The following is a 26,286-nucleotide window of genomic DNA, read 5'->3' on the forward strand; positions in this document are numbered from 1 at the left end:
ATTGTTCATAAATAAATGCATATGTACTTCAGTATATGTACTGAATAAAATGACTAAGAATCACTTGTAGTGCATGTGTATTTGTGTGTGTTTTTTTTTTTGCATACAACAGATGGTAAGTGAAGTCATACTGAACACTTGATGCAGACATGTGACTGATCTCCGTTTCAAAACACCTGAAAAAGCAGGATTTTTTTTGCATCTTTCTGAAGTCTTAGAGATTTAACAAAGCAAACCAAAAATAACACATTAAATATAATGCATTTAATCTTTTTTTTTTTCCAAATTATTCAGTAACAATTGAGTTATAAAACATTGCGTTGATAAGTACTGGTGTTATTTGTAAAGCACTATGCTTTTGTATTTAAATTTTAAAAGATCATCTAGTTAATAAGAACTCTTAAAATACTCTGTAGTATATCTGCATAGTAAAGCTTGAATTATTAACATAACTGAAAAAACTAAGATTAATTTAATTGGTCAGATGAGAGAAAATACAAAATGAACTCATTTAATTAAAAATCTTCATTAAAGCATAATCTAAATTCAGTAATCAGAAAAAAAAGATTGCAAATGTCCTTTAACATACACTTGCTAACATGCTTTTGGAGTGAGACTGAAATGAATCATAAAAGGGTAGTCTGGCTCTGTGTAGTGATTGGCTAAACCACTCCTATGAAATGATCTGTCTGCTGCTGGTGAGCTGTCATTGGCTGTTCATGAGATTCGTGGGGTGGTCTGGAAAAGAGAGACCAGGGTAATCATGTTTACTTGAAAACAACATTTGCAAAATAATCAATTTTATTTTAACCCCTCTGAACTCTCCTCCTTAAATCCTTTTTTTCCTGCCAAACTCTTATAAACATTTTTGTTTCTCTACCCTTCTAACCAAAACCACTGCATTCTTCAGCCCTGTATTTCTTTATCAGTAAATGTGTGATTCTCACCACAGACAAGTGTCCATTCTTGGTCTTGACAACTCGCAGGTCCGAACCACTGGTGAAATCTATCACTCCCTCCTTTCCCCTCGCTATGGCAAACCTGATACTGGAGAGTAAAGCATCATCAGATTGAAAACTGTAAACATGCATATACTGTACATATACATGCTGTAAACTAAACTAAAATTAAATACAAATACAATGACAACACAAAGATAAAAATATACACACTTCTGTTCAAAAGTTTGTGGCTGGTACGATTGTTTCCAGTGTTTTTGAGAAGCCTCTTATGCTCACCAAGGCTGCATTTATTTGTTCAAAGACACAGTAATGTAACTTTGATCCTATGATGGAAAAGCCACTACTACAGTCTCAGTGTCATATGATCCTTCAGAAATCATTCTAATATGATGATTTATTGCCCAAAAACATTCATTATTGTGCTACATTAGTGTGTTGTGCTACTTAATATTTGTGTGGAAACCATTATTTAATTTTTTATGATTCTATGATTAATAGAAAGTAAAAAGTATTTATTTTATATAAAAATCCTTTGTAACATTATAAATTCTTTACTGTCACTTCTCATCAATTTAATGTACCCTTGCTGAATAAAGTATTAATTTATTTATTTAAAAAAGAAAATCTTACTAACCCCAAACTTTTGAATGGTAGTGTATTAAAAAAATTAGCACAAGACTTGGTGATGTAGACAGAATTTTGCTATTCAAGGGATCCTGGATTGAAAACCCACAAAGAATGCAACTTTCAATACATCAAGAAAATTTCAGATCGTCAGAGAAATGAAGTAAGATGTATGCAGGGACGGTGCTCATGCTTTTCTAGAGAACATCACCACCACTCCCAAACACTATTACAGGTCTATTACTGGATTTGCCTCTGTGTGTGCGCTGCACACACACGCACACACGCGCACACACCTGTCCTGGCTGATGTTGACATTGTGTATCTTGTCTGCCATGATGGCCAGCTTGGTGACAGCCTCAATCACATGATCGCATTGCAGCACCAGGTCACCCTAAAGGTCAGAAGGTCAAAGTGAAACAACTGCACAACCAATACAATCACAAATCATAACAGTGCTTCTCTCACCTTCTGCTTACTGTCAGTGGAGGGAATATGCAAAACAAAGAATCCATCACTGAGGGAACTAAGAGAGATACCTACAAAAAGAAACAAACCAAGATTGTATAGTATTGTGTAAAGTGTTACCCAGAAAGAGATTAATGGAGCACTGGTTGTGTGTCACTGATGAGAATTTATGGGTTGAGTACTAGGGAAGAGTATGATTACCCAAGAATTAGATACGGTGAAAAACAGGAGTATGAAACTTTAATAAGCTTGGTTGTAGTACAGTATTGTTAGGCAACAATGGAGAGAGCTTTATTACAGTAACATTACCCAGCAATGTGCCGTAGTCGATACGTTGTTTGATTTTTGCTTCCTGGACCAGCACAGCAGATGAAGTGGTCAACAGCAGCTGACGCATACGAGCGCGGAAACCATGGCGATCGTACTTAGTGACCGCTACACCATACTGAAAAATAAAAGAATATACAATAATATTCGCAACCCATCTAATATTAACATAAAAATGATAAATACTGGCCATTGTTTTGTGGCAAGGTGGATCTGCAGGAGCCATTTATACTTTTTATTTTATTTTTTTGTCCATATTGTCTAATGTTTTTTTTTTTCTGGAGTCTGTGTGCGCCCTCTACAGGAGAAACAACAGGATGAAGCCTCAGGTGTTGAGATGGCTTGTTCTGCTGGAAGCATGTGATCTTTAGATCTTTTTTCATTTGCAGTTTATATTGTAGGTTACATCAGTTTATTTCAAATATTGTAACATTCAAAATGAATAAACAAACTTCAACTTAACCTCATTCATTGTGGACTTTAATGAACACTACAATGGAACCTTGTTACCAAACAAATTAGCATTACAAACTTCCCAGTGGGCCCTAGAAGTGACTAAGGACTTCACTATGTTTTTAATGGTCACTGCATAGTACATTTCGATGGAGTACACACAAACACTCAGCTTTATTTTCACACAAATGTATAAAAACACATTTACCTTCACCTTGTTGTCATTCCCAAGAGTTTGCAGCACTTTGAGATTGATCTCTTCAGCTTCTGTGGTAATAAAAATGTGTCAGTTTCTGTATTTGTTTGTGTATGTATGTGTGTTTTTCAGCAAAGACATTTTTCATGTGTGTGTGTGAATATTACCTAGCCTGGTGGCTACAAAGAGTTTGGGAACACTTCGAGGGTAGCAGTCCTTCTGGCCCCTAAAGATCGCACTGGCTACAACCTTCTGTTCCAACTGCAGACAGTATGAAATGAGTTATGTTTATCCATGTATGTGTGTGTGTGTGTGTGTGTGTTTGTATGTATGAATGCAGTACCTGCTTCTTCCACTCTGGCTGGATTCTCCTGCAGTAGTCATTGACCAGGTTGTGAATGCACATCCTGTGAAGGTGCTCAGATGCCTGCAGGGGAAAACAAAGTTGTACATACACTACCATTCAGAATTTTGGGGGGATTTTTAAAAATGTTTTTGAAAGAAGTCTTTTATACAGTCTGTTATATAATTATAATATAAAATAACTGTTTGTATTCTAATATATTTTCAAATGTATTTAAAATATATTAGAGTATTTAAAATTTAAAATTTTCAGCACCATTACTCCAGTCTTCAGTGTCACATGATCCTTCAGAAATCATTCTAATATCCTGATTTGGTGCGCAAGAAACATCTCATTATTATCAATGTTGAAAAAATTATGTTTTTTGGTTTGTTTTATGTTTAGTTCAAATACATATATTTAACGCATCCTTGCTGAATAGTAAAAGGATTCATTTTGAACATTAGTGTAACCACAACTACATCCTCAAAACACTGATTTGTTCAATCTCCAGTTGGTCTGACCAAACAGAGCTCAGTGGTTCAATTTAGTATCATACCTTATCATACCTTTACCATATATTATTATCATACCTCAGTGAGTGAGGGTGGCGGTCTTGGCCAGCTCTTGTCAAGCACACTTTTTGGCAGATTTCGTTTCACTTTCATCAAGAAGGAGAATCTCACATGGTCCAAGAAGTACGCATTGTCAGGGCAACGAGGCTCATTGCGCAGGATGAAGCCTTTGATGAACCTGTGGAATTAAAGCAAGGACAAAATCAATGATTAAGGAAGGACGAAATCAATGACACAACCAATGTAACTCGTTCACCTACATGATACAAAAACTCTCATACTTGCGTATAGTGTCAGCTGCTTGTCTACGATGCATGGCTTTCCTTCGCCCTTTGACTCCTCTCCACCATGACTGGATAACAATTACTGCAAGATGAAAGAGACAAGCAGACTGGCTGTTGCCTTCCTTTGCTATGCCTGTCTGTCTGTGTTTAGGCTATTTGTCAAGGTTACCTGCATGTCGGATCTGGTGGTACTTGGCTCGCTCCCTGTAGCCCCGCCAAGATGTCTGCAGAGTGACAGCTTAAAAACAATTCAATACTGTAAATTTATTCATTATATCATAATAACACTCAGCAAAGGAGATTTTTCGGCAAAAGCAAATGATCTCAACTTTACAAGTAAGTGATTGCAGTGAAGGAACATTATCATTATCATCATCACAGTTTTACCGATGGTTTGTTTCTTGGCCTCAAGTGCATCCTCAGCCACAAACAGAGTCCTTGGGAAGCGGATAAAGATTTTGCACCTAAACAGAAAACAAACCAAGATACATTTTTTAAATTCAATCATTATCATCCCAGCTCTTCCACTGCTGTCCCAGAGCCAGAAAAAGAGGATCTCCTGACCCCTTTTGATTTTTGTCACTATTTTCAGGGACAAAAATTACAGATGCATTAAATTGATCAAAAATGAGGAATCGTGATGTTATAAAATATTCATATTTCAAATGAATGCTGATCTTTTGAATTTTCTATTCATCAAGGAATAATGAAAAAATGTATCACTGTTTCCACAAAAATATTAAGCAGCACAAATGTTTTCAACATTGATAATAATAAGAAATGTTTCTTGAGCATCAGTCAGCATATTCAAATGATTTCTGAAGGATCATGTGAAGACTGGATCATGGCTGCTGAAAATTCAGCTTTACCACCACAAGAATAAATTACATTTTAAAATATTTTAAAATAGAAAATAGTTATTTTAAGTTGTCATAATATTTTACAATATTACTGTTTTTTAAAAGTTCATCCTTAGTGAGCATAAGAGACTCAAAAACATTAAAAATCTTTTATCTTTTTACCCCTTACCTGCCCAGTTTGTATTCTTCAGGTTTGTAGTTGAGGTGCTTGACCAGAGTGGCGACCCCCTCCGGGAGTTTACCACGCCAGTTTGGCCAGGTGTCTGGACACAGAGACTTATACCTGTGCAAACAAAACGGCCGTCTGTTAACAGAAACACTGGTTGCATGAAAAATCAATGTGTCTGAGAGACCGACCTCTCTAAGAACACCTCATAGTTCCGTCGGTATGCAAATCCAGCTCTCCTTACTCTCAGATTCTCCATCAAACCCAAATACTTCACCTGATGCCTGACCAAAACCTCATCAAATTTACCTGAAGAAGCAGAGGAAGAGGAAGGAGGGAGAACAGCACGCTCAATGTCAGTAACATCAAAACAGGGAAATACAAGCACATTAGTTGGTGTGTGCAATTTATTGGTCTATCAATACAACACACATATGCTTTTACCAGGCTGTTTAGCGTCATTGGGTTTTATGCAGCGGACATACGATGGTTCCTTAGACATCAGAATCTCCATCAGTTTAGCTAAACTGAGCTTGAACTGTGTGGCAGCCTGAGCAGAGACAACAAGCTTCATTTCTTTTTATGTTTATCTACAGTATGTGTCTGTATGTGTGAGTGTGTGTTTATGTTCATCTAACCGTCTCTGGTCTTCTCTGGTCCATCAACTCATCTGCATGGAAACACTGACTGACAATGTGATTCCCCGACTGACACAGCACCTGCAATGAGATACAGTGGGTTTAGAAACATATATTTTTCACAAACCTTGTAGTAAACACACTGTACCTCCTTCAGGTGTCTGTACAGCAGATCATTATTTTTGTCCAGAAACCCTGAAAATAGATGGATAAAAACTACAATCACAGCACCAAAAAAATTAATTATGGTGGACAGATGGATGAAGGGATGTTCTCTCCTCACCACTGACGTTGTAGTTAACCTCTCCAGCATAATGAACAAGTCTAAATTCCTCTCGCCCAATTGCCTTGCGGATCTTCCCGTTGGCCATTTTATGACTGGAACATAAAATGGACAAATCAGATACCAGACAAAATCCCAGTAATATCTTAGACATCAGTCATGCTGCTTCAACAATGGAGACACAGAGAGTATGCCAGTGGTCCTACGTGACAAAATGGGCATGGCCACTCAGTGTGTCCTCCAACTTCTCCAGGAAGGTGATGTCACTGGCATCTCCTCGTCTCAAGCACTCCTCATCCTGATTACAATCAATTAGATTAGTTGATTTCAGTTCAATTTGGATGAACATACAATCCTCATATTTAGAAGGAATAACACACAGACAGACCAGAACGGCAATGATGCCTTTATGTTTCTCCTCCACCAGGTCACAGATGATTTTGTTGTTGAAATATTCCACTCTCTCCCACTGGCCAAAACACAAGGAATGCAATTTTTACACAAATACAACAAAAATGAAAGAAAGAAATGTGAGCAGTCTGTCTGCACACCAAGGATGGATTTATTTGATCCGAAAAAACAGCAAAAACTTCATTTAAAATATTGTTTTTCTATTTAAATTTATATTATCATGTAATTTATTCCTGTGATGGCGAAGCTGAATTTTCAGCAGCATTACTCCAGTCTTCAGTGTCACATGATCCTTCAGAAATCATCCTAATATGCTGATTTGGTCCTCAAGAAACATTTCTTAACGTTATCAATGTTGAAAACATTCGTGCTGCTTAATTTTTTGGTAGAAATATCTTTATTGTTACTTTTGATCAGATGAATGTGTCCTTTTTATATACAAATAAGTCTAATACAAGTACATAAGTCTAAACAGAGGGTTTTGCTGTTCATAATAGAGGGCTCTCCTCGGCACTTAATTTAAGGGATAGTTCACCCAATGATGACAGAATTTTAATTTTTTTTAATAATAAAAGTTCCGTTATTAATGGAAATGTTTTAGAAATGTATTAATGGAAATATTTTCAACGTAGGTGAACTTAGATACAAAAGTTTCTCACTCATGCACTGATTTTTGTCTTATTTTTATTCCACACACTCACCACGATCCCCTCCGCCTCATACTCCTCCTGCTCACTTTTCAGTGTGAGCTCAATAAAAAGCTGCTGCAGTTTTTCATTGCAGTAATTAATGCAGAACTGCTCAAAACTATAGACAGAAAAAAGAAAGAGATGAATGCCCTTATTAATAATTCCTTACTTCTATTTGCATATCTTAATGTAATTTTATTTTCATATTTTCTTTAATGTCATGTTTTTAATGATGCAAATAAACTATTTATATTTTACCATTTCTTCAGCTAAGTTTCGACAGTCAAAGAGCGAGAGAGTGAGTCAAACGAACCTGTTGTGTTGAAAGACCTCAAATCCATATATGTCCAGCAAACCAATAATTGAAGAACATTTGCTGGAGTAGTAGACCTCATCCTGTAAAAACAAACAAAAAAATATGGTAATCTTTATAATCACTCCATTAGAGGGCACATCAGAACCGAAAAAAGCACAATAAGCTCCAGTTCATAAATGCGTGATGACATTCAGACAAATAAGCCCACTTAAGTAAAGCAGGGGCACAGTCCTCATCGACAGAAAGTAGAAACACACCTTAAAGGCCAATGATCGGTTTAACTTCTGGACAAGCCAGGTAAAGGCACGACCATATATGGCTTTGGCCAAAGAGTCCCGAGCAGAGAGAGCCTGTTCTAAACTCAAGGGACTGATCATCTGAAATCAAACACACACACAAATAACTGTTTGTTCATCTACTAATAGACAGAATGCATGAGAATATAAGCAAAGATCAAGTGTGTTGAAATCTGAAAGCAAGACAGAACAGACAGAGAGATATTGTGATATTACCTCCTCCCCTTTGGCAACAATTTTCTTGTGAGTAAGAGCTTCTTGCAGGACTGACCAGTCCACACCCAGCAGCTGTTGACAGAAAAAAATAAGGCACATTCTCTGCATCTATGTATGTGTGCAGGACATCAGGTGGACAATTGTAACACTAAACAACGGTGTGATCCTTTCAGCTTTTTCAAACAAACAAAACACTTTCAACAAATATACTTTGGGATATAAAATCTTTTGGGGGAATTTGTAATGTTGCCTTTTTATTCAGACAGGTTTCAGACAGATGCTGTCATTCTAGCTGGTACATGCCATACGAGATTTCATCATGTCTGTAAGATCAGGAGCAATTGTAACACTAGTTAAGTTAAACTTGTATGAATGAATGGAGAAATTGGATCTTTAAAATGTGTGATGACCATTATTTCATTAAAGTATCTAGTTCAAGACACAAGTCTTGTTTCATATTATTTTAGAAAAAGGTTAAACTTATAAAAAATAATTACATTATTTTAATTATAATATAATATTTAATTATAATTATAATCCGATCTTTATGTTCATTCTATTAACTGTACAGAAGTGTTGCCACAAATAAGTATTTCTTTTACAAAAATATGGTAGGTAGATTTGCAGGAGTCTGTGACTTATAATGGAAAAAAATATTTCAATTGCGAGGTCTCCCCTGTTTAACCTGACATCTTTATCTGAAATGGAGATATAAATCACTTTTAATTAAGCTTTGAAAAGTGTACATCTTAAAACAGAGAACAGCCTCAGGACACTCTGCTCTTCACAAAATAGCACACAACAAACCTGAGACAAGTGACTCTAATGAGACAGGTATCTAATTCCCCAGAAACAGGTATAAAGTTCAGACACATACTAACATATCACTTGAGACAGGACATTAACTCACTTACAGCATGAGTGCTCAGCTCACCTGGGACAGATATTGCAGTTGGGGTCCAGTGGTTATGTGTGTCTCTCCCTCCTCATCTTCACCGAACTGTATGTTACCCAGATGTAAAACACTGGCCACAATCTCCATCAGCTCCTAAAGAGGAGAGGGACTTTGTAAGTGTGTTTCCTGACTGTGACAGGCGATCTTGAATGTTCAAAGGTTTTGGGTGTGCACACCTGTATCTCCTCCTCATTAAAGCCAATGATGGTGAGAGCGTTTCTCACAACTTTCCAACCATTCTTATCATTGATAGAGCTCACCCGTGGACAGTTACCCTGACAGAGAGAGAGTATGTTACATACAAACACATACACACACCACTAACACGCAAACAATAGCCATGGCCTGATAATGGTAGACAAATCTGCTCTCTTTCATGGACACATATAGACACAATGAACATAAACACCTTAACCAGGTAATGATAATGTTGTGCGTTGGTTTTCTCCAAACCGAGTCTCTTCAAAAGAGGTTCTTCTCCACCCTCCAGCAGCTGATAGAAGATGTGGAAGTTTCTCTCACCATGGTTCTGATGGGCCACACGGGATTTCTCTAACAGGTAGTTTAGGATGTGACCTCCAATTGGAGCGCCCTGAACAAGACAGAATCAGAAAGAATTATTTATAATGGTGCACAAAATTTTAGGCGTTGTGTATAAGCCTATGACAATAATCTCACAATGGGTAAATGTTTTCTGAAATATGAAATATATCAGTCTTTTGCTAATGTGAACAGCTGAAATGTAGACCAGTAAATTTGGGCTGGATTTAAGCAAAGGTTTGTGGTCTTAAACTAAGAAGTGTGTTCCATTTACCTTATAGTCAAACTGAATGTCCATGTATTTCCCAAAACGACTCGAATTGTCATTCCGGAGAGTTTTAGCATTCCCAAAAGCCTGTTGTGACAGAGTGAGAGTGACATTTAGCAAGCTGTGTACAGAGGACCCTTGCAGTGTTTTTGTGTGTGCTCACCTCCAGTACTGGGTTGGACTGCAACAGTCTCTCTCTGATAGTGTGTGTGTTGTTGCGGGTGGGACAGATGTGTGTGTAGTACTGAAGTATTTTTTTGGAGGCCTCAGTCTTTCCAGCACCACTCTCTCCCGAAATCAGAATACACTGATTTCGTCTCTCAGTCCGCAGTGCACGATATGAATTATCGGCCAGGGCAAAACTGAAGTCACAAACAGATACAGACTCACTTACATATAACAAAACCAGTTACAGTTATAGGTTTCAAAGCCATGAACGTTTCTTCATGTGTGCAAACACTTAATGTGTAAAAATGGTAAAATCCTATGAAGTCCTTCAACAAGCACAGTTTTCTTTCCTGTATTTTCATATTTTCTTCCCATTTCTACGGGAAGGATTTCACAATTTTATTAATGAGTATAGTGTGTGGGTGTATGCGTGAGTGTGAATGTGTGAGTGGAAAGTTGTATGCATTGTCCAGTCTCCAAAATCTCCAGGAAAGTGAGTCATACTAAGAGAATTGGCGGAATGTTCTCAGGGATTCTCACGGCCATAACACACATAAACACACACACACACACACTTAACACTCACATGTGAGGTGAGATCTCATAGAAATTGACTCCTCTGTGTCGCTCCATGTTCTGTTTGGAGTAAATCTCCAACTCTCTGTAAGGATTCACTGACACCAGCACTGAGCCAATATACGTCTTATGAAGACAGACAGATAAAGTGGTAGAAGGAGAGAAAGAAAGGTGGATCAAAGCAGAAAACAACATAGTTAATGTAAAGTACCATTCAAGAGTTTGGGATCGATAAGATTTGTAAGTCTTTTTGAAAGAAGTCTCTTGTGCTCAGCAAGTGGCAAGCTCAGCAACTGATTGGACTTATGGTTTTCATAAAACTGAACATTAAAAATCATAAAAATCCCATAGACTTTCATTGACGGAATGTTCAAATGAGCCAAGACTATTCAAACTCCAACTGTCAAAATTCAAACTTAAACTCACAGAAATGCATTGAGAATCAATCAAGCTTCCCTTCTATGTACTATTTCTGATACATTTAAACTCAATTAATCTATCTATCTATAATCTGACTATATATATCTATCTATAATCTGACTATATCTATCTATCTATCTATCCTATACTATCTATCTATATGGTTCTATCATTCTATGTACTATTTCTAATCTATCTATCTGTTAGCAACATGACAGCAACATGCTAATCATGCCAGAATCATGCTTGTAACATGCTAATCATGCTGGAAACATCATAGCAACTTGTTAGCTATTAATCATGCTACTGTACTGTAGAAACATGCTAGCGACAGGCTAATCATATTAGAAACATCATACCAACATGCTAATCATGCTAGAAACATACTAGCAACATGCTAATCATACAAGAAACATGCTAGTGACAGGCTAAACATGCTAAAAACATCCTAGCGACATGGTAAACGTTAAAAACATCCAAGGGACATGCTAATCATGCAAGAAACATACTATAAACATGCTAATCGGCAGCCATATCACCCTGTAGCCCAAGACTGGTTGCCCACTGAAGCTAAGCAGGGTTGAGCTGGTCAGTACCTGGATGGGAGACCTCCTGGGGAAACTAGGTTGCTGCTGGAAGAGGTATTAGTGAGGCCAGCAGGGGGTGCTCACCCTGTGGTCTGTGTGGGTCCTAACGCCCCAGTGTAGTGACGGGGACACTATACTGTCAACAAGCACCGTCCTTCGGATGAGACGTTAAACCGAGGTCCTGACTCTCTGTGGACATTAAAAATCCCAGGACGTCTTTCGAAAAGAGTAGAGGTGTGACCTCGGCATCCTGGCCAAAGTTGCCCATTGGCCTCTGATCATCATGGCCTCCTAACAATCCCCATATCTACTGATTGGCTTCATCACTCTGTCTCCTCTCCACCAATAAGCTGGTGTTTGGTCGACGTTCTGGCGCACTATGGCTGCCGTCACATCATCCAGGTGGACGCTGCACACTGGTGGTGGATGAGGAGATACCCCCTGACACTGTAAAGCGCTTTGATTGCCTAGAAAAGCGCTATATAAATGTAATGAATTATTATTAATCATACTAGAAACATGCTAACAACAGGCCAATCATGTTAAAAACATGGTAACAACATGCTAGCGACATGTTAATCATGCTAGAAAAGCGACATGCTAATCATGCTAGCAACTTGCTACAAATATGTTAACAACATGCTAATCATGGTAGAAACATACTAGCAACATGTTAATCATGCTAAAAACATGGTAAAACATGTTCAAACATTCTAGCTATGTGCTAATTCATGCTTTAAACATGCTACCTATCTATCATCTGACAATATCTATCTTTCTGACAGACTGTATTGCCTTCAAAACATTCAAACTTTAAGCTTTAAAACTACTTTAAACTTCAAACTATTTCAAACTGAAAAGCGTCAAACTTTAGAAACTTTTCAAAACTTTTTCAAACTTTCAGGCTACGCTTTTTCAACCCAACTTCAAAGTTTGTCTAGACAAACTTTTTGATCTAGTTATATTATATAGTAATATGGTCTTTGTGTATGACTTACATAAATGAGGCCCTCTCTGTACCGGCGGCGTAGGTTTTCAATGAAAGCAGCTTCGCTGTTGTAGTTCTCCAAGAGCAAGAAGTCTTGGACGCCGACCCGATCTCTTGCCGAGAGAGCGCTCTCCATCACTAACCTTACACCCCCCTCTACACCAACCTCCTATCGAGAGACAAGGTGATATAGAAAGTAAATAAACACAAAGAGAACACTGATGCAAACACTTACACACAGCAGAGCCACAATACGTTCACTTACAACCAGGCCCACATGGAATCCGCGGCCGCAGAAATTCTGAAAAAAATTCTGCCGATTTACACAGAATTGGAATCCCTGTCATTCACAAAGTTCTGCACATCCCTGCCCCTTGTGTGGTTGTTTATTAAATGCTTCGAGTAATTTGTCAACATTTTCAGAATTCTGCAGATTGCAAAAATGCAAACATATAAGTCTGAAGATTCCCTCTGAAACGGTTAATAAGTAAATAACACTAATATACATTTTATATAGAAATAAATAAATAAATAGATATATATATATATAATCAGAAAAAGTACAAATCAATTACAAAAGTACAAAAGACAAACAACACACATTCATGCGAGTACAAATTCACTAAGGAAGGGTGCCATGGAAATATTTGGCATTGGTTCCTGACACACAAACACAGTTGTCTGTTTTTCAGAGTTAGTGCTAGTACCTCTGCATGTGAATCCAGTGGAAAATCTGGCAAGACTTTAAGTGTTTGAGGATGTGTATTTTTGGAGTGGGTTCAGAAAAAGAGAGCGAGAGAAAGAGACAGGAAGGTCACCTGTGGAACATCATGCTAGAACAATAATCTGCTGGGAGTAATACTGTGTGTGAGTGGATGTTCACTTTCCTTGGCTCTGCTCCACTGTTGTTCCACATATTGTTTTCCAATTACTTAGTGATAAGGGTCCCCTAAAATGCCTAACAAGATTTTAACAACTCACCAGATATCCCCCTCCCCACACACCTGCACTTTTAAATCTTTCCTTTTGCCATTTTTAATCCATTGTTCTCTTCACCCTGTGTGTGTGTGTTTTGTGTTCTCATGTACTTTTACACAGTAGGATACAGACGTACACACACACACGAAAACAAGCTTCAGCAGATAATGATATCTGTCTCTAAAATGTATTCCTTTTCTCATTGTGCCCCTCATGTTTTCTGTGTTCCATTTGGGGTGTTTAAATTGACCATGTTTATAAAACCAAACAAGTTTAAAACTTCAAATTCAAAAAAAGAACCCATCAACAACAACTTAATAATAATTATTTATCCAAAGAGACTTACAGTGCATTCAGGCTATACTTTTTTACCAGTATGTGTGTTCCCTGGGAATCAAACCCACAACCTTTTCCGCTGCTAACGCAATGCTCTACCACCTAGCCACAGGAACACTTCTGTTACATTTATTTTTATGATGTAATGGACATGGAAGGGTAATCATGTTTTGTTTTTTTTATCATGATTTGTTTTTTATAGTTAATGTTTTTGGCAAGTTACATCAGTTTCTGATCTTGAGTGTTGTTAACAAAACTTGTTTGAGCCGATTTGGCACACTGAAGATTCATTAGCTCTACTGAAGCCCAGTTTGAAATGGTTTTGACTTAAAAGCTTGTTTAGGAACTATGTGCAAAGATTTTATTTTAAAGATGAGATGTGTTATTTTGTGCTCAACAAACAAAATTGCAAAAATAAAGACTGATTTCAAATGATTTCCCAAAATGTCTATGTGAGTTCCCAACTGCACCTATAAAAGCCTGTTCAAAGTTTAAACTGTAGCAGTCATTTTAATTCTTTAGTCACTTTAATCTGCACTCTCAATGGCCAAGCAATTAATGACCTGGTATGACATAGACTTTCGACTATGGTTCAGATTAGAGCTTGTTCTGGCAAAAAACCTGTCAAATAAGACTGGTAACTGACAAATAAACTGAACAACCACACTTTGTCTTTTTTATATGTGTAGTTAAGGGGTAGATAAATGAAACTGAAGATGTAACAATCATAGACTGACACAGAACAACACTTTTTCTTCCAGGAAAGACTGATGCAGGATTGTACTGAATATGCTTGTTCAGAGATGCAAAGCTGATGGGTGGAAGTGACTATTAGAGAAATATTGAAAGAGCAATATTTTAATCAAGAACTAATACATAACATGCTGAAGCTGGCAACACAGCTTTGAAACAACATTAGATAAACACTATTGAACACAAACTTAGTTTATACTACATGCAGTTGTTGTGACAAGGGCAACCAACTCTATTTATCTCAGGCCCTGTATACATCTAGGCTCGGCTTCAGCTTAGTAGGAGAGGGAGTTTTGCAAGGGCCAAGCTCATGATCCGGGCCACCCTGTGGAGCTGGGCCTGTTAACACCTAGTATTAACATCGGTTCCGGGTGATTTGATCACAATTGGTCAGCCGAGACACATTGCTGTTTACACCTAGTGTTTACATGCATTTAAAATGTGCCCCCTGTGACCACTTACAACATCAGTGAATATCGCTCAGTAAATCCAACTTTCATTTTGTCAGATAAAGCTATTTTAGAGGCTGATTATCTATTGACTGTAGAAAAAGTCAACAATATATAAAAAATTAAATAGTCAACTTTGAGGATATTTAGTATGAGCACTGATAATTCACTGATGAAATAATTTGTTTTTGGCTAAAGCATGGGGACTTATGATGATACATTTTTGTTATTCAGAATTAGATCTATGTAGGGTTTTTGATTATATTTTGTTGTAAAAGTCACCATTAGAGTGATTAGTTGTCACTATTATGTAAAATGATTATGTAAAATTAAAATTAGAGTTTTTATTGTACTATGTTTGTTGAAAGTACAGACCAACTTTAATTGTTAAGTTTATGCAACTTTTGTTTCCATAAGCTGAGTAATACTCAAAGTCCTGAAGCTGGTGGCCTCAAGTTTTTTTTTTTGTTTTCTCAAGATCTGAATTTTTTGTATATAAATACTGTATATAAATATTCTATATATACTGTATATACATACTGTATTAGACAGTCACACATAACCAACATTTAAAATTATTGTTTTAGCTCAAAGGTTGATTGATATTTGAGTAGTCTGTTCTTTGCTGCTGCCCACGATATACCAGGACAGATTAGCATTTACACTACAAATATGATGTGGTCACATGCATTTTGACTACCTCCAAATATAGTTTGAGTGACTGGATCACAAAACATATTAGACCCCTTTTACATCTGAGAAGAAATACCAAGTGTAAAAGAGCTCTCAAGTCATTGAGCTGCTTGTGTGACTCAAATAATAAGTTACTGTATGAGGATGTATTTAAAGGGGTCATATGATGCTGCTAAAAAGAACATTATTTTGTGTATTTGGTGTAATGAAATGTGTTTATGCAGTTTAAAGTCAAAAAAACACATTATTTTCCACATACTGTACATTATTGTTTCTCCTCTATGCCCCGCCTTTTTGAAATGCGTCGATTTTTACAAAGCTCATCGTTCTGAAAAGCGAGGTGTGCTCTGATTGGCCAGCTATCCAGTGCGTTGTGATTGGACGAATACCTCAAGCGTGTGACGGAAATGTTACGCCCCTCACCATACTGTTGATGCCGTGTCCAGCCGGAGCACCGAGACAAAAACATTAAAACCCATTATAAACGAGGCATTTGTTGCATCCAGTGGGGACATAATTACTGATTATAATGACTTATACTGTCTTTTTACGCGTTGCGTTGCATCGCGCCGTGTAAACATAAAACCCTGTCTGCATTTGTGATTGGAGAAATGACAAACAACAAGTGTTACTCTACACAGCTCAAAACTCACGTTTGAATCATCAGTAGCAAATCCTTTAAATGAAAACGTACTTACAGACTGTGAGTCAGAACTGCCGGCATTGTAGGCTACTCTACCAGGATCAGGAAACAGTCCTCCATAAAATGTGCTGCACACATCTGGATATTTGGGTTAAACTGTTCTGGAACAGTGTTGTAAATACAACTTAACCACTGATTTGTAGTCGTGTCCTCTTTTGGAAGACCAAACGAAGTAGTTTCGCTTTCACAACGAAAAACACGGCGGCCTAGCATGAGGGGAAGCCCCGGCTTAGCGTGAGCTGAGGTCAGGCTAGAGTGAGCAGAGGTGGCGGGGTCGAGAATGGCGTGTCCGGCGGATTCGACGAAGGAGCGGCAACCACATGTGACGACCCCGGGCTGGACTCCGCTTCGTCCACGGTGAAAGCCGATCCGGTGATCCACAGCACTAAGTTGATGTATTCCCTCAGCGACCAGCACAGATCAGCTCCAGGCATGACGAAGCGGATATCGTCCTCTTTTGGAAGACCAAACAAAGTAGTTTCGCTTTCACAACGAAACACACGGCGTCTTCACGACATGGCGGCAGTGGCAACAATACTACAGTGAGATAAAAGTTACACCTTCTTTCTTTACGTGAACATTTGGGCAGCGTTATGCAAATCTTCCCACACAGTGACGTAGACATGTGGGGGCGTGTTAGAACGAGCCGTTTTAGGCAGGCGTGGTTAACTCTTAACTTTTATAAAGAATATCTCTTTGGATTTGAGACTTTAGTCTTTGCAACTTTACAGATCTTCTTTATGCACCAAGAGCTTGTAACACTCCAAAGAGAAAGGAAAAATTTAAATCGCATCATATGACCCCTTTAACAGAGAATTCTCCCCGAGGAGAACTCCCCGAGGAAGGTGTAATACAGCTTTGCTGTATAATCTGGCACTGAGCCGTTTCTCTGGGCTTTTGTGTTTATAAGTCTCCAGCTCTTCCATATAAGGGCCGTTTTGTACTCTGCAGCCCATATGAGTGATCTCTAGCTGGACACTAAGATAGGCAGGCTGGCCTCATAGGAAAGAGATCTTGTGCAGTGTGTCACCGCAAGACATGCTATGCATAAAGGAGTGGCAAATCAACAACAAAACCTCTGTGATCACTCAAACAATCAGAAAAACATGTCTGCAACCCACCATGCACATATATACACTGAAAAAACTAAATGGGGCATTGATTTTCACCTTTACAAAATAAAATGTCACTGTTTGAAAACTGGAATACAGGCATTCACGACACACTCACATAGACAGATGTAAAAACAAGAAATCTTACCCTGCGGCGGCACTTCATCCTTCTCCCTCTCTCTCTCTCTTTCTCTCTCTCTTTCTCTTTAAGGGAATCCCTTGCTCCTAGTGTTCTTCACTAATAATCTTCAGGGTGAGTCTGACAAGTTTGTGTGTGCATCTTATCGCATGAAAGTAGTTCCTCTCGGTTCGGCATGTAACACACACCAAAATCTTCTACCCTGTCATATACTAAAGCACACACATCTATATTCACACATGCTGACGGTCCATCCTCTACGCTTACATATTAAAACAGCTTTCCTCCCTCTCTCGCTCTCTCTGTCTCTAACTAAAACAAATGCATTCGTTCTGTTCTTCTCTGTTGCTCTAGAAGTCCATGAAGGGAAAACACTGTTGACAGTCTCCCACACTCAAAGCCCCACCCACAGATGATTAGTCAAAAGACCACTTTAAAAACTTCTCTCTCATTCCTGTTATCAAACTTTATGCTTTACTTTCTAAGTCAGTCTCTGTCCGACTCACCCTCTTTTTTCCTATCTTCAATAGATCTCTTTATTCAATAGTTTCTATTTCCACTATCTGCTATCCTACTCTTTCCCTTTGCACACAGAAGAAAAGCAGGGCTGAGTCATCCCTTTACAAAGGAAGGAAAGAGAAAAAGCGGTTGCAGGTTTAGCTCTTGCAGAATGGAACTTGTGTGAGTAAGAGGCAAATAAACAACTGAGAGAGTTGGGAAAATAGTCTAACATCATCTGATTGCAGACACTACATGCGAACATGACTATAGGCTATAAAAATGGCCAAAAAAATGTCACATGATTCAAACTTAGAACATTTTTTCTCTTTTCTCCCTTTCGTTCTCTCCCTCTTCAGCCCCTCCCTCTCTTTCCTCACATACTCATGCACATTTGTAACAAATGATCACTGAATAGCTGTCAGATGCATAAATGTCATTCGTCAGCAAAAGCCTAACTATTTGTCTCTCTCTCTCTCTCTTTTTTGGCCTGTTTTCTCTCTCTGTCTTGAAATTACAAACAGATGAAGCACAGAAACACTGCAAACACATCTGACCCTATCAAAAGCTAATTTTTTACCAGAGTTAGACTGAACAAGCAGTGCTTCAAGATTACAACAGCACTGGGACATTTCCCTGTTTGCAGTGCGAGAAGAAGCAGAGTTGTGTGATTTTGTGTGTGTTTTCTCTCACTCTAGGATCACTTGGGTTTCTCTCATCAGAGTGGAGCAGGCAGAGAAGAGGAAGAGGAAAACCTGGAGTGGACTTGGACACTTCAATTATATACTTCAAAAATATTGCACTCTATGTACACCTACTGCCTTCATATTTCCACTAAAATCTCTTTCTGACATATTTCTAATAATTGTCAATCACAACTAAATACATTACAATACAGTATATATATTATTAATTATAAATGAAACATTTTAGTGTGTATACAGTGGGGAAAAAAAGTATTTAGTCAGCCACCAATTGTGCAAGTTATCCCACTTAAAAAGATGAGAGAGGCCTGTAATTTTCATCATAGGTATACCTCAACTATGAGAGACAAAATGAGAAAAAAAATCCAGAAAAATCACATTGTAGAAAAAAAAAATCCAGAAAATCACATTGTAGGATTTTTAAAGAATTTATTTGCAAATTATGGTGGAAAATAAGTATTTGGTCAATAATTTAAAGATTACATTTCCATACATCATGCTGCATGGAAGTTGCAGTGACCACTGAAGGCTAAATCTGGAAACAATTCTGCATGGAATCCATTGGCAAAGGGAAGAAAAATGTGACCTAACAGGGGAAACTTTGTCTGAAATACTTAATATTAACTTTTTGGTGTATTGAACGGTTTTATTTTCTCAGATATTTAATCATTATCGCACTCTTACTGTTGTACTGTATATACTTTAGTATAAGCACAGCTATGATGATTTCCAGCGGTCAACTTAAAACCTTGCTGATATTCAGTACAAGAGAAAGACTACAAGTGTAAAATACTGACAAAAAAAAAACAATATCAAGTTTCAAGAATTCTAACTCTATTCACATCTTGTATTTTGAAAATCATATTGGGCTGTGTTTAGCCAAACCATCCATTTGTCATACAACTGGAAACACGTGGCTTATGTAGAGGAGGCCTGACTGACGTACGATCTCATTAACCATATTTATAGGGTGAGTGGAAAACAGGAAGGAGAACGGAAGACAAGATTTTAATGAATACAGCGTGCCACTTATAATACGGATACAGAGGGTGTGCACTTTCATAATCTCCTATTCAAATTTAAATGCAAAACTACTCATGGATACCAATGAGCTGTTCATGCATATTGCCAGCTGAAGGGCTGAATAAATTATTCACAGCATCAAACATAGCAAACACACAGCAGTGATGGGCATGGTGACCATGGTAGTAGACAACAAACACACATAAACACACCCCCACACATCTAGTACATAATTGATCCGGTGATGAACACATGATAAAGACAAACTCAAACCAGCCCCCTTCAGGCTCATGCATTGCCCTTTCAAACTCACACATAAACAAACAGTTTGTGTGTGTTCTGTAAGATCACTTCAGAGCCACTGTCTGTTTTTTGCTTCAGTATGGTTTGGCATTTCCCTTCTCTACATCAACAATTGGGCCTTTCATTAAAAAGCAAACATGCACACATACGAGAACACATGTACAAACATCCTGTACTGACCACCTTTGTTGCTGCTTCATCACATCACTTATCACTCAAAAAACAGACCTCTAACACACTGACACACATAAAACACAAATATTTTCTGGCACTCATTGAAGTGAACATTACACATTTAACTGAAAGCATCTCTGAGCAGACATGGCATCTTTGTATGTTTGCTGTGCAAATCAGTTCAGAATCACTGTACCGTCTGAAACACGGACTAAACAAAACAGCTGCAAAGGTTGGGATCTGTCTTCAGTCACAAGACCGCACAGAAGTAATGCTGTAATGGATTGCAAGTACAGTGAATTTGAATGAGAATGAGATGTTTCACTTTTGTGGATATTTCTAAAGAGACATACCTTTATTTAATTAATTGCCAGTAAACTATTTTGTCTCCTTGCTAATTAAAGATACATGTTAAAGGAATAGTTCACCTAAAATGAACATTCTGTTATTATTTACTTATCTTCATGTCATGCCAAAACTGTACGATACAAAAGAAGATATTTTGAAAAATGTTTCAGCCGTTTTTGTTCAAACAATGAAAGACAGAGGGGTCCAAAAGACCACTGTATTGTATGGGGGAAAAACACTGAGACTATTTTGAGACCCACAGAAGAAATAAAGTTATACAGGTTTGGAACAACCTGAGAGTGAGTAAATGATGAAAGAATTTTCATTTTTAGGTAAACAATCCCTTTAAGGTAAACAGCTAACATGCTGGATTCTTTATCAAGTCTTTGTGCAGTTTGGAACAGCTTCAATCCCAGAGACACCTTGATGAATTCCTTCCTCTGAATAATGTAAACAGTCAAATTTATCAAATCACTATGGCAGATCATTCTTGCAAGCAGTACTCTCTAAAGCAGGAGAACAGTATTACTTTTCTTCTACTTGACCCAGCATGCATGGATGAGTATTAATGCTTGTTTATAGTGATACTGTGTGCAAAGGCTCCCTGCATTAACCGTTTCATGGAGCCAATTTCACCCCATACCACTCTGTTCCAAAGTGAAACTGCTATAATTTGGGACTTGGGAATGAACACATGGCCCCTGGTAATTTCATTGGCCCTGACTGGAACAGAACAATGTAGAAATACACTGTTGCAAAAGTGATACATTCCCTTAAACAGCACCTTGCATGTTGATGGCAAAACATGCTTTCTCTGACTATAAAGAAGGACATTGATAATAATACTTCCCAGGTATGTTCTAATGCAATATTCAAGTTACATTTCAGAGTACACAGATATATTTTACTTTAGTGTTGTGTATGATTTTGATGAAGCTAATAGGGTTCTGCTTTTATTATTAGGCAAAGAGTTGCCTGCAGGTGTCACCAACATGTCACTGAAGTGAACTTGCTCAACAAACTATGCAATTCCTTGCCTCACACTGAGAAGATGTAACAGTTGGAATTAGTCCTAGTATACGTTTTGCTTGGAGTGACATACAAGATGAGAACTCCCGTTCAGAGATGCTTTCGGTGATTACCAGGATAATAGTCATAAAATGACTAAAAAAGTATCACACACAGTTGCTATACCTACCGTTTCCATTGTAATAATCGTCAATGATATCTGAATTTGGGAATAATCAGCACTGAAGTTAACTGAAAAATCATTAGACCAGCTACGATAGACAAAGAAACAAGAGAGAAGTAGACTGAAACTGAGACAAGGACACATTTGTGTAATGTAATCACTTAGTTTGGGCTGCAGACACATAATAATGCAACAGGTCAACCTTTGAAACAGACTGAGATCTAAAATGACAGTTTTGTAACAGTTGTCTAGGGGTAATGAAGTACACTCCCAGAAAAACAGGAACAAAAGCTGTCACTGGGGCAGTACCCTTTCAAAAAGTACATACCATTTTTACACCAATGGGTGCATATCAGTACCTTGAAAGTACTCATTAGTACCCAAAGTGTACATACCAGTACCTAAATGGTAAATATTAGCAGCTTTTAAAAGGGTAACAACCTAGCGACAGCTTTTGTACCTTTTTTTATGAGACTGTACATCAGTGCTTTAAGCAATGTAAACTGTGTGTAAATTAAAATGTAAATAACTGATGAAAATGCTTTTCATATTCGGTTTATCTAAAAAAAAAAAAAGAAAAAAAAAGGTTATTAAAAAATAGGTGCTATAGGTGTTTCTTCGACAATGCGCATGTTTGTGGACTTTTAGACAATTCTAGACAAAGCAGTTAAAACACTTCACATTCTCACTAGTTCATTTAATTTGACAACTAAAATGTTTTAACAGTGGACATGCACAAGAGATTTCTGTCACTTTTTTTCTGGGTTCCACCACAATGTCACTTTCACCACATTTCAAATGATGTATTGTTTTTTTGTAAATTCTGTGGTGAAATTACCTTTTATACATCTTTATAATAAAATAGCCGACTCAGGCTAGTGTCAAAACTAGCATTTTTTGTATCCTAAATACATTCTCTTCACTGATGCTATACTTTGGAAAAAGAATATGCAGGTAAAATTGTTTACGGTAGTGGAAATGAGATGCCACAACTTAGATCATACAGTCATAATGTTTGAAAAAAATATATATAAATCATTTCTACATGACAACTATCAAAATGGTTTATGGTTATTTCACTATAAATCTATACATGCAATCCATTTTGAGATATGAAGCAAAATAAGTTTGCAAGGCAGCTTTAATGGGTGAAAAAGTGAAATTTGATTGAAACCAAATCTCTACAACATAAAAATGCCTAAAGGTGAAGAAGCACCCATACACATTACAGGAGGTGTAACGTTATATCATTCTGCTTTTTGACATTTGAGTTTGTATAGTACATTATTAGGATTTTCTTTTCTTTTTTCATGACGTTAATTAAACATTCTTGAAGAAGAGCCATTTGAGCACAACAAGCTATATGCTTTTTCTTCTTTTATGAGGACATAAAATCGTGTAATTCACACTTCAAAAAAGTTTGGGGTTGCCTTAAATTAATGCGATTCTATAGGTTTGGTGAAACATAATTGAACCTAATTAAATAAAGTTGTAATTACTGTTTACTCCTAATTACTTATACCACAAGACGTTTAGAAAGAAGAGAAAGCTAACGGGCCGCATGGAGCGCGAGACACGGTTGAGACTCAAACTGACAGCCGTCTAACTACATTTTGTTAAAGGGGAGAATTCGTCGAATTCAGGGAGCATGCAAAACTAAAGTCTCTAGATGAGCTGGAAAGATTGATACATTTAGGAGCCATTTGTCTTACCTGTAAGTTTTCCGATCTGGTTTCAAAAGCACAACAGCCTCAGGTCCACCTAAAGGTCACGCTCGCGCTGTGCAGGTTCGGTCCGCTTCGCTTCAGTGAGGCTTCACGGGCATCACATATCATTCCTGTAGACAAGTGTAGAGAGCACAGCCCACCTGTGGCGCGAGCACATACTGACTCAATAGAAAATAGAATAAGACAAACAGAGACAATTTGTTCATAAGCAATCTAAATATTCCATGACCACGACTAGCGTGACCGGTGGGCGGGAGCCGTTCTGGAATTCCTGTCCCGCAGATGAGCGGTTAAAACAATGGGAAAGTGCCGAGGGTCGCACACATCCCACAAAATAATTGTTTTCCCATTTTCAGTCCAGCCCCTGTTGCGCCCCAGAACATTCAAAGGACTAAAACGTTCCGTTAATACGTAGAGGGGAATGGTCTACTGCACTGATAACTGTAGTATATACATATCAAGCAAAACTATCAAAAGAGTCATTTGTGTGTGTGTGTGTGTGTGTGTGTGTGTGTGTGTGTTGAGAAACAGTCTGGCGCCCCCTGGTGTCTGTGAATGAACTATGCAGGACAGCGTTTCAATGATGTACTACAGTACAATAAAATACTCTGGTTCATGACGCCTCCCTAAGACAGCCATACCGCCCTGCACTGCAGTGAATATGGCCTACTACAGAAAACTTTGCTGACTATTCATTTGAGCTTCCCAGAACACACACACACAAAGATTTGTGGCTTGCTGCTTGGCTTGTAGTTTCTGTATGCATGGATCAGAACATTTAGGCTACATTTACATTTAATCATTTAGCAGGAGCTTTTATCCAAAGAGACTTACAATAGAAGCAATCAGACCAACAAGAGAGCAACAGAATACAAGTGCTGTGACAAGTCTTGGAAGTTTTTTTTTTTTTTTATAAATTAGAAAAAAACCAAATAGAACAGAACAGGTAAGTGCTAGAATTAACTGGTCAGGTGCTGACCAGTCTAAAGACTAGGACGCATACTGTTCAAACTTTTCCTTAACTGATCATTATTTATTGAAATAGCAGATTCTGGGGAACATACTAACACCAGCACATTTGATCAAACATACAGCAGTGCCTGCCTATATCAAGACATCCATCTACCGCTCCTAAACAGTTTTTCTCACTCCTGCAATGGGCACTGTACAAGTGACAACCTATTAAAAACTAAAGGAAACACTGTAAAATTTGTACCTTAGGGTTTGCGTGACCAGCCTCACAACTGTCAAGCCTCTTTTAACAGACAAAACACAGACATAAGCATACGTTTATTTACATTTCTCACTTCTTTCCCTTTTGCTCCCATCTCTTCCTTGTAATGTTCATGTGGACTTTCACGTCCATCTTCACTCAGCAACAGAAACATACTGTTGTTTACCCAGACTACAATAAGGCATCTGTTAACAACTAATAGTCTTGATTGGAAATACATATTCTTTAAAAAATAGTCAAAAGAAAACTTTCATTAATGCATAGGGGAGAGTGAGATAAGATGAACCAGTGTTTAACGTGTATAACAGTGCACATAGTTTCTAAGTGACCCGATATTCATTGTAGGAGCCCATTATATACCGTTATGTGATTAAAAGAAGTAGATGGGATTTGCTAAAAACTTTTTGTTCCTTCCATATAAGAGTAAGGTAAAATAATGAACATCATAATAACAACATAAAATAAAATATCAACAAACATATGATTTGGCTTAAGATTAAACTAATTACTTATACAGGCACCTTTTCCCAAAATGGGAGACAGATTCTCAAGAGATGGTGGTTCAGCTTTCAGCATTATCATTCTCTCATATATATGATATTTTTTTCATATACGTCACAATTAAAGAATAAGGAAGAAAAAAAATTAGTTGGTGACTTGGTCCTAAGGATCTTTATGACCAGTTGTGTGAAGTACCATTACATTGGCTTGATTGAGAATTTTAGGGCAATGGACCCGATAGCTTGGGGGGAAAAACAAGGGTGCCCTTGGCAAGTGAAATCTCTTCTTTCAATGAAATGACGAATTCTTTTTTTATGTTCCACAAACATATGAAAAAATCTGACCATTACATGACCAGGAAACTGCAAGGAGGAAGTAACACGTCATTCTCATTTTTGGTTGGAATGGTGAACAGATACCGGTTCTCAATATTAAGGAAATGGGATTGAATTTTTCCCATGTTTGTTGATGGAAAGAATATCTTAAAAAAAAAACAATAAAAAGAAGTGTTACTTGGTTTACAACAGATGGCTTAATGATATAAATGCTTCCTTAGAATTTCAGTGTAGCAATATATAATTGGGTACATTGGTTTTATCCCTCATTTCTCCCGTCCTAGGGCACCTTAATTAAAGTGGCAAATCTTACCTCACTCTCCTCTAATTAATAAACGAGCTGTTCATGTGTTTGTATTCTGCTACAACAGCACAGCAGAAGTGAGTTGGCGTGAGAAAGAGAGGTGATTACTTATTAACTACAAAGGTGTATTCTGTAATGTGTCTATAAAGGCAAACAATATTAATCTATGTA

The 26,286-nt window shown here is 37.6% G+C and overlaps 1 protein-coding gene across 2 annotated transcripts; it reads right to left on the reverse strand.

Annotated features, from left to right (window-relative positions):
- Positions 1 to 93: 93 nt before the first annotated feature.
- Positions 94 to 24,004, reverse strand: LOC107596121 (unconventional myosin-Ic-like). 2 transcript variants are annotated; one of them, XM_016286753.1, is made up of 32 exons: positions 23,727 to 24,004; positions 12,620 to 12,778; positions 10,625 to 10,740; positions 10,034 to 10,232; positions 9,877 to 9,957; positions 9,472 to 9,654; positions 9,239 to 9,337; positions 9,042 to 9,155; positions 8,108 to 8,179; positions 7,853 to 7,972; positions 7,593 to 7,675; positions 7,292 to 7,397; positions 6,568 to 6,648; positions 6,386 to 6,477; positions 6,180 to 6,274; positions 6,045 to 6,091; positions 5,897 to 5,977; positions 5,703 to 5,808; positions 5,450 to 5,567; positions 5,262 to 5,375; positions 4,620 to 4,696; positions 4,402 to 4,470; positions 4,230 to 4,314; positions 3,967 to 4,126; positions 3,374 to 3,457; positions 3,198 to 3,291; positions 3,043 to 3,101; positions 2,364 to 2,499; positions 2,055 to 2,125; positions 1,883 to 1,980; positions 948 to 1,047; positions 94 to 738 (listed from the first exon to the last, which is right to left on the reverse strand). In XM_016286753.1, exons 2-32 carry the CDS (start codon positions 12,743 to 12,745, stop codon positions 718 to 720), a joined length of 3,087 nt encoding a protein of 1,028 aa, XP_016142239.1. In that variant the 5' UTR covers positions 12,746 to 12,778; positions 23,727 to 24,004; the 3' UTR covers positions 94 to 717. The 2 variants fall into 2 exon arrangements, with proteins under 2 accessions (XP_016142239.1, XP_016142238.1); XM_016286752.1 differs by lacking the exon at positions 23,727 to 24,004 and adding an exon at positions 17,782 to 18,348.
- Positions 24,005 to 26,286: the final 2,282 nt, after the last annotated feature.

This window comes from Sinocyclocheilus grahami, unplaced genomic scaffold (assembly GCF_001515645.1).
Source record: "Sinocyclocheilus grahami isolate Dianchi unplaced genomic scaffold, SAMN03320097.WGS_v1.1 scaffold215.1, whole genome shotgun sequence".
Lineage (NCBI taxonomy): Eukaryota > Metazoa > Chordata > Actinopteri > Cypriniformes > Cyprinidae > Sinocyclocheilus > Sinocyclocheilus grahami.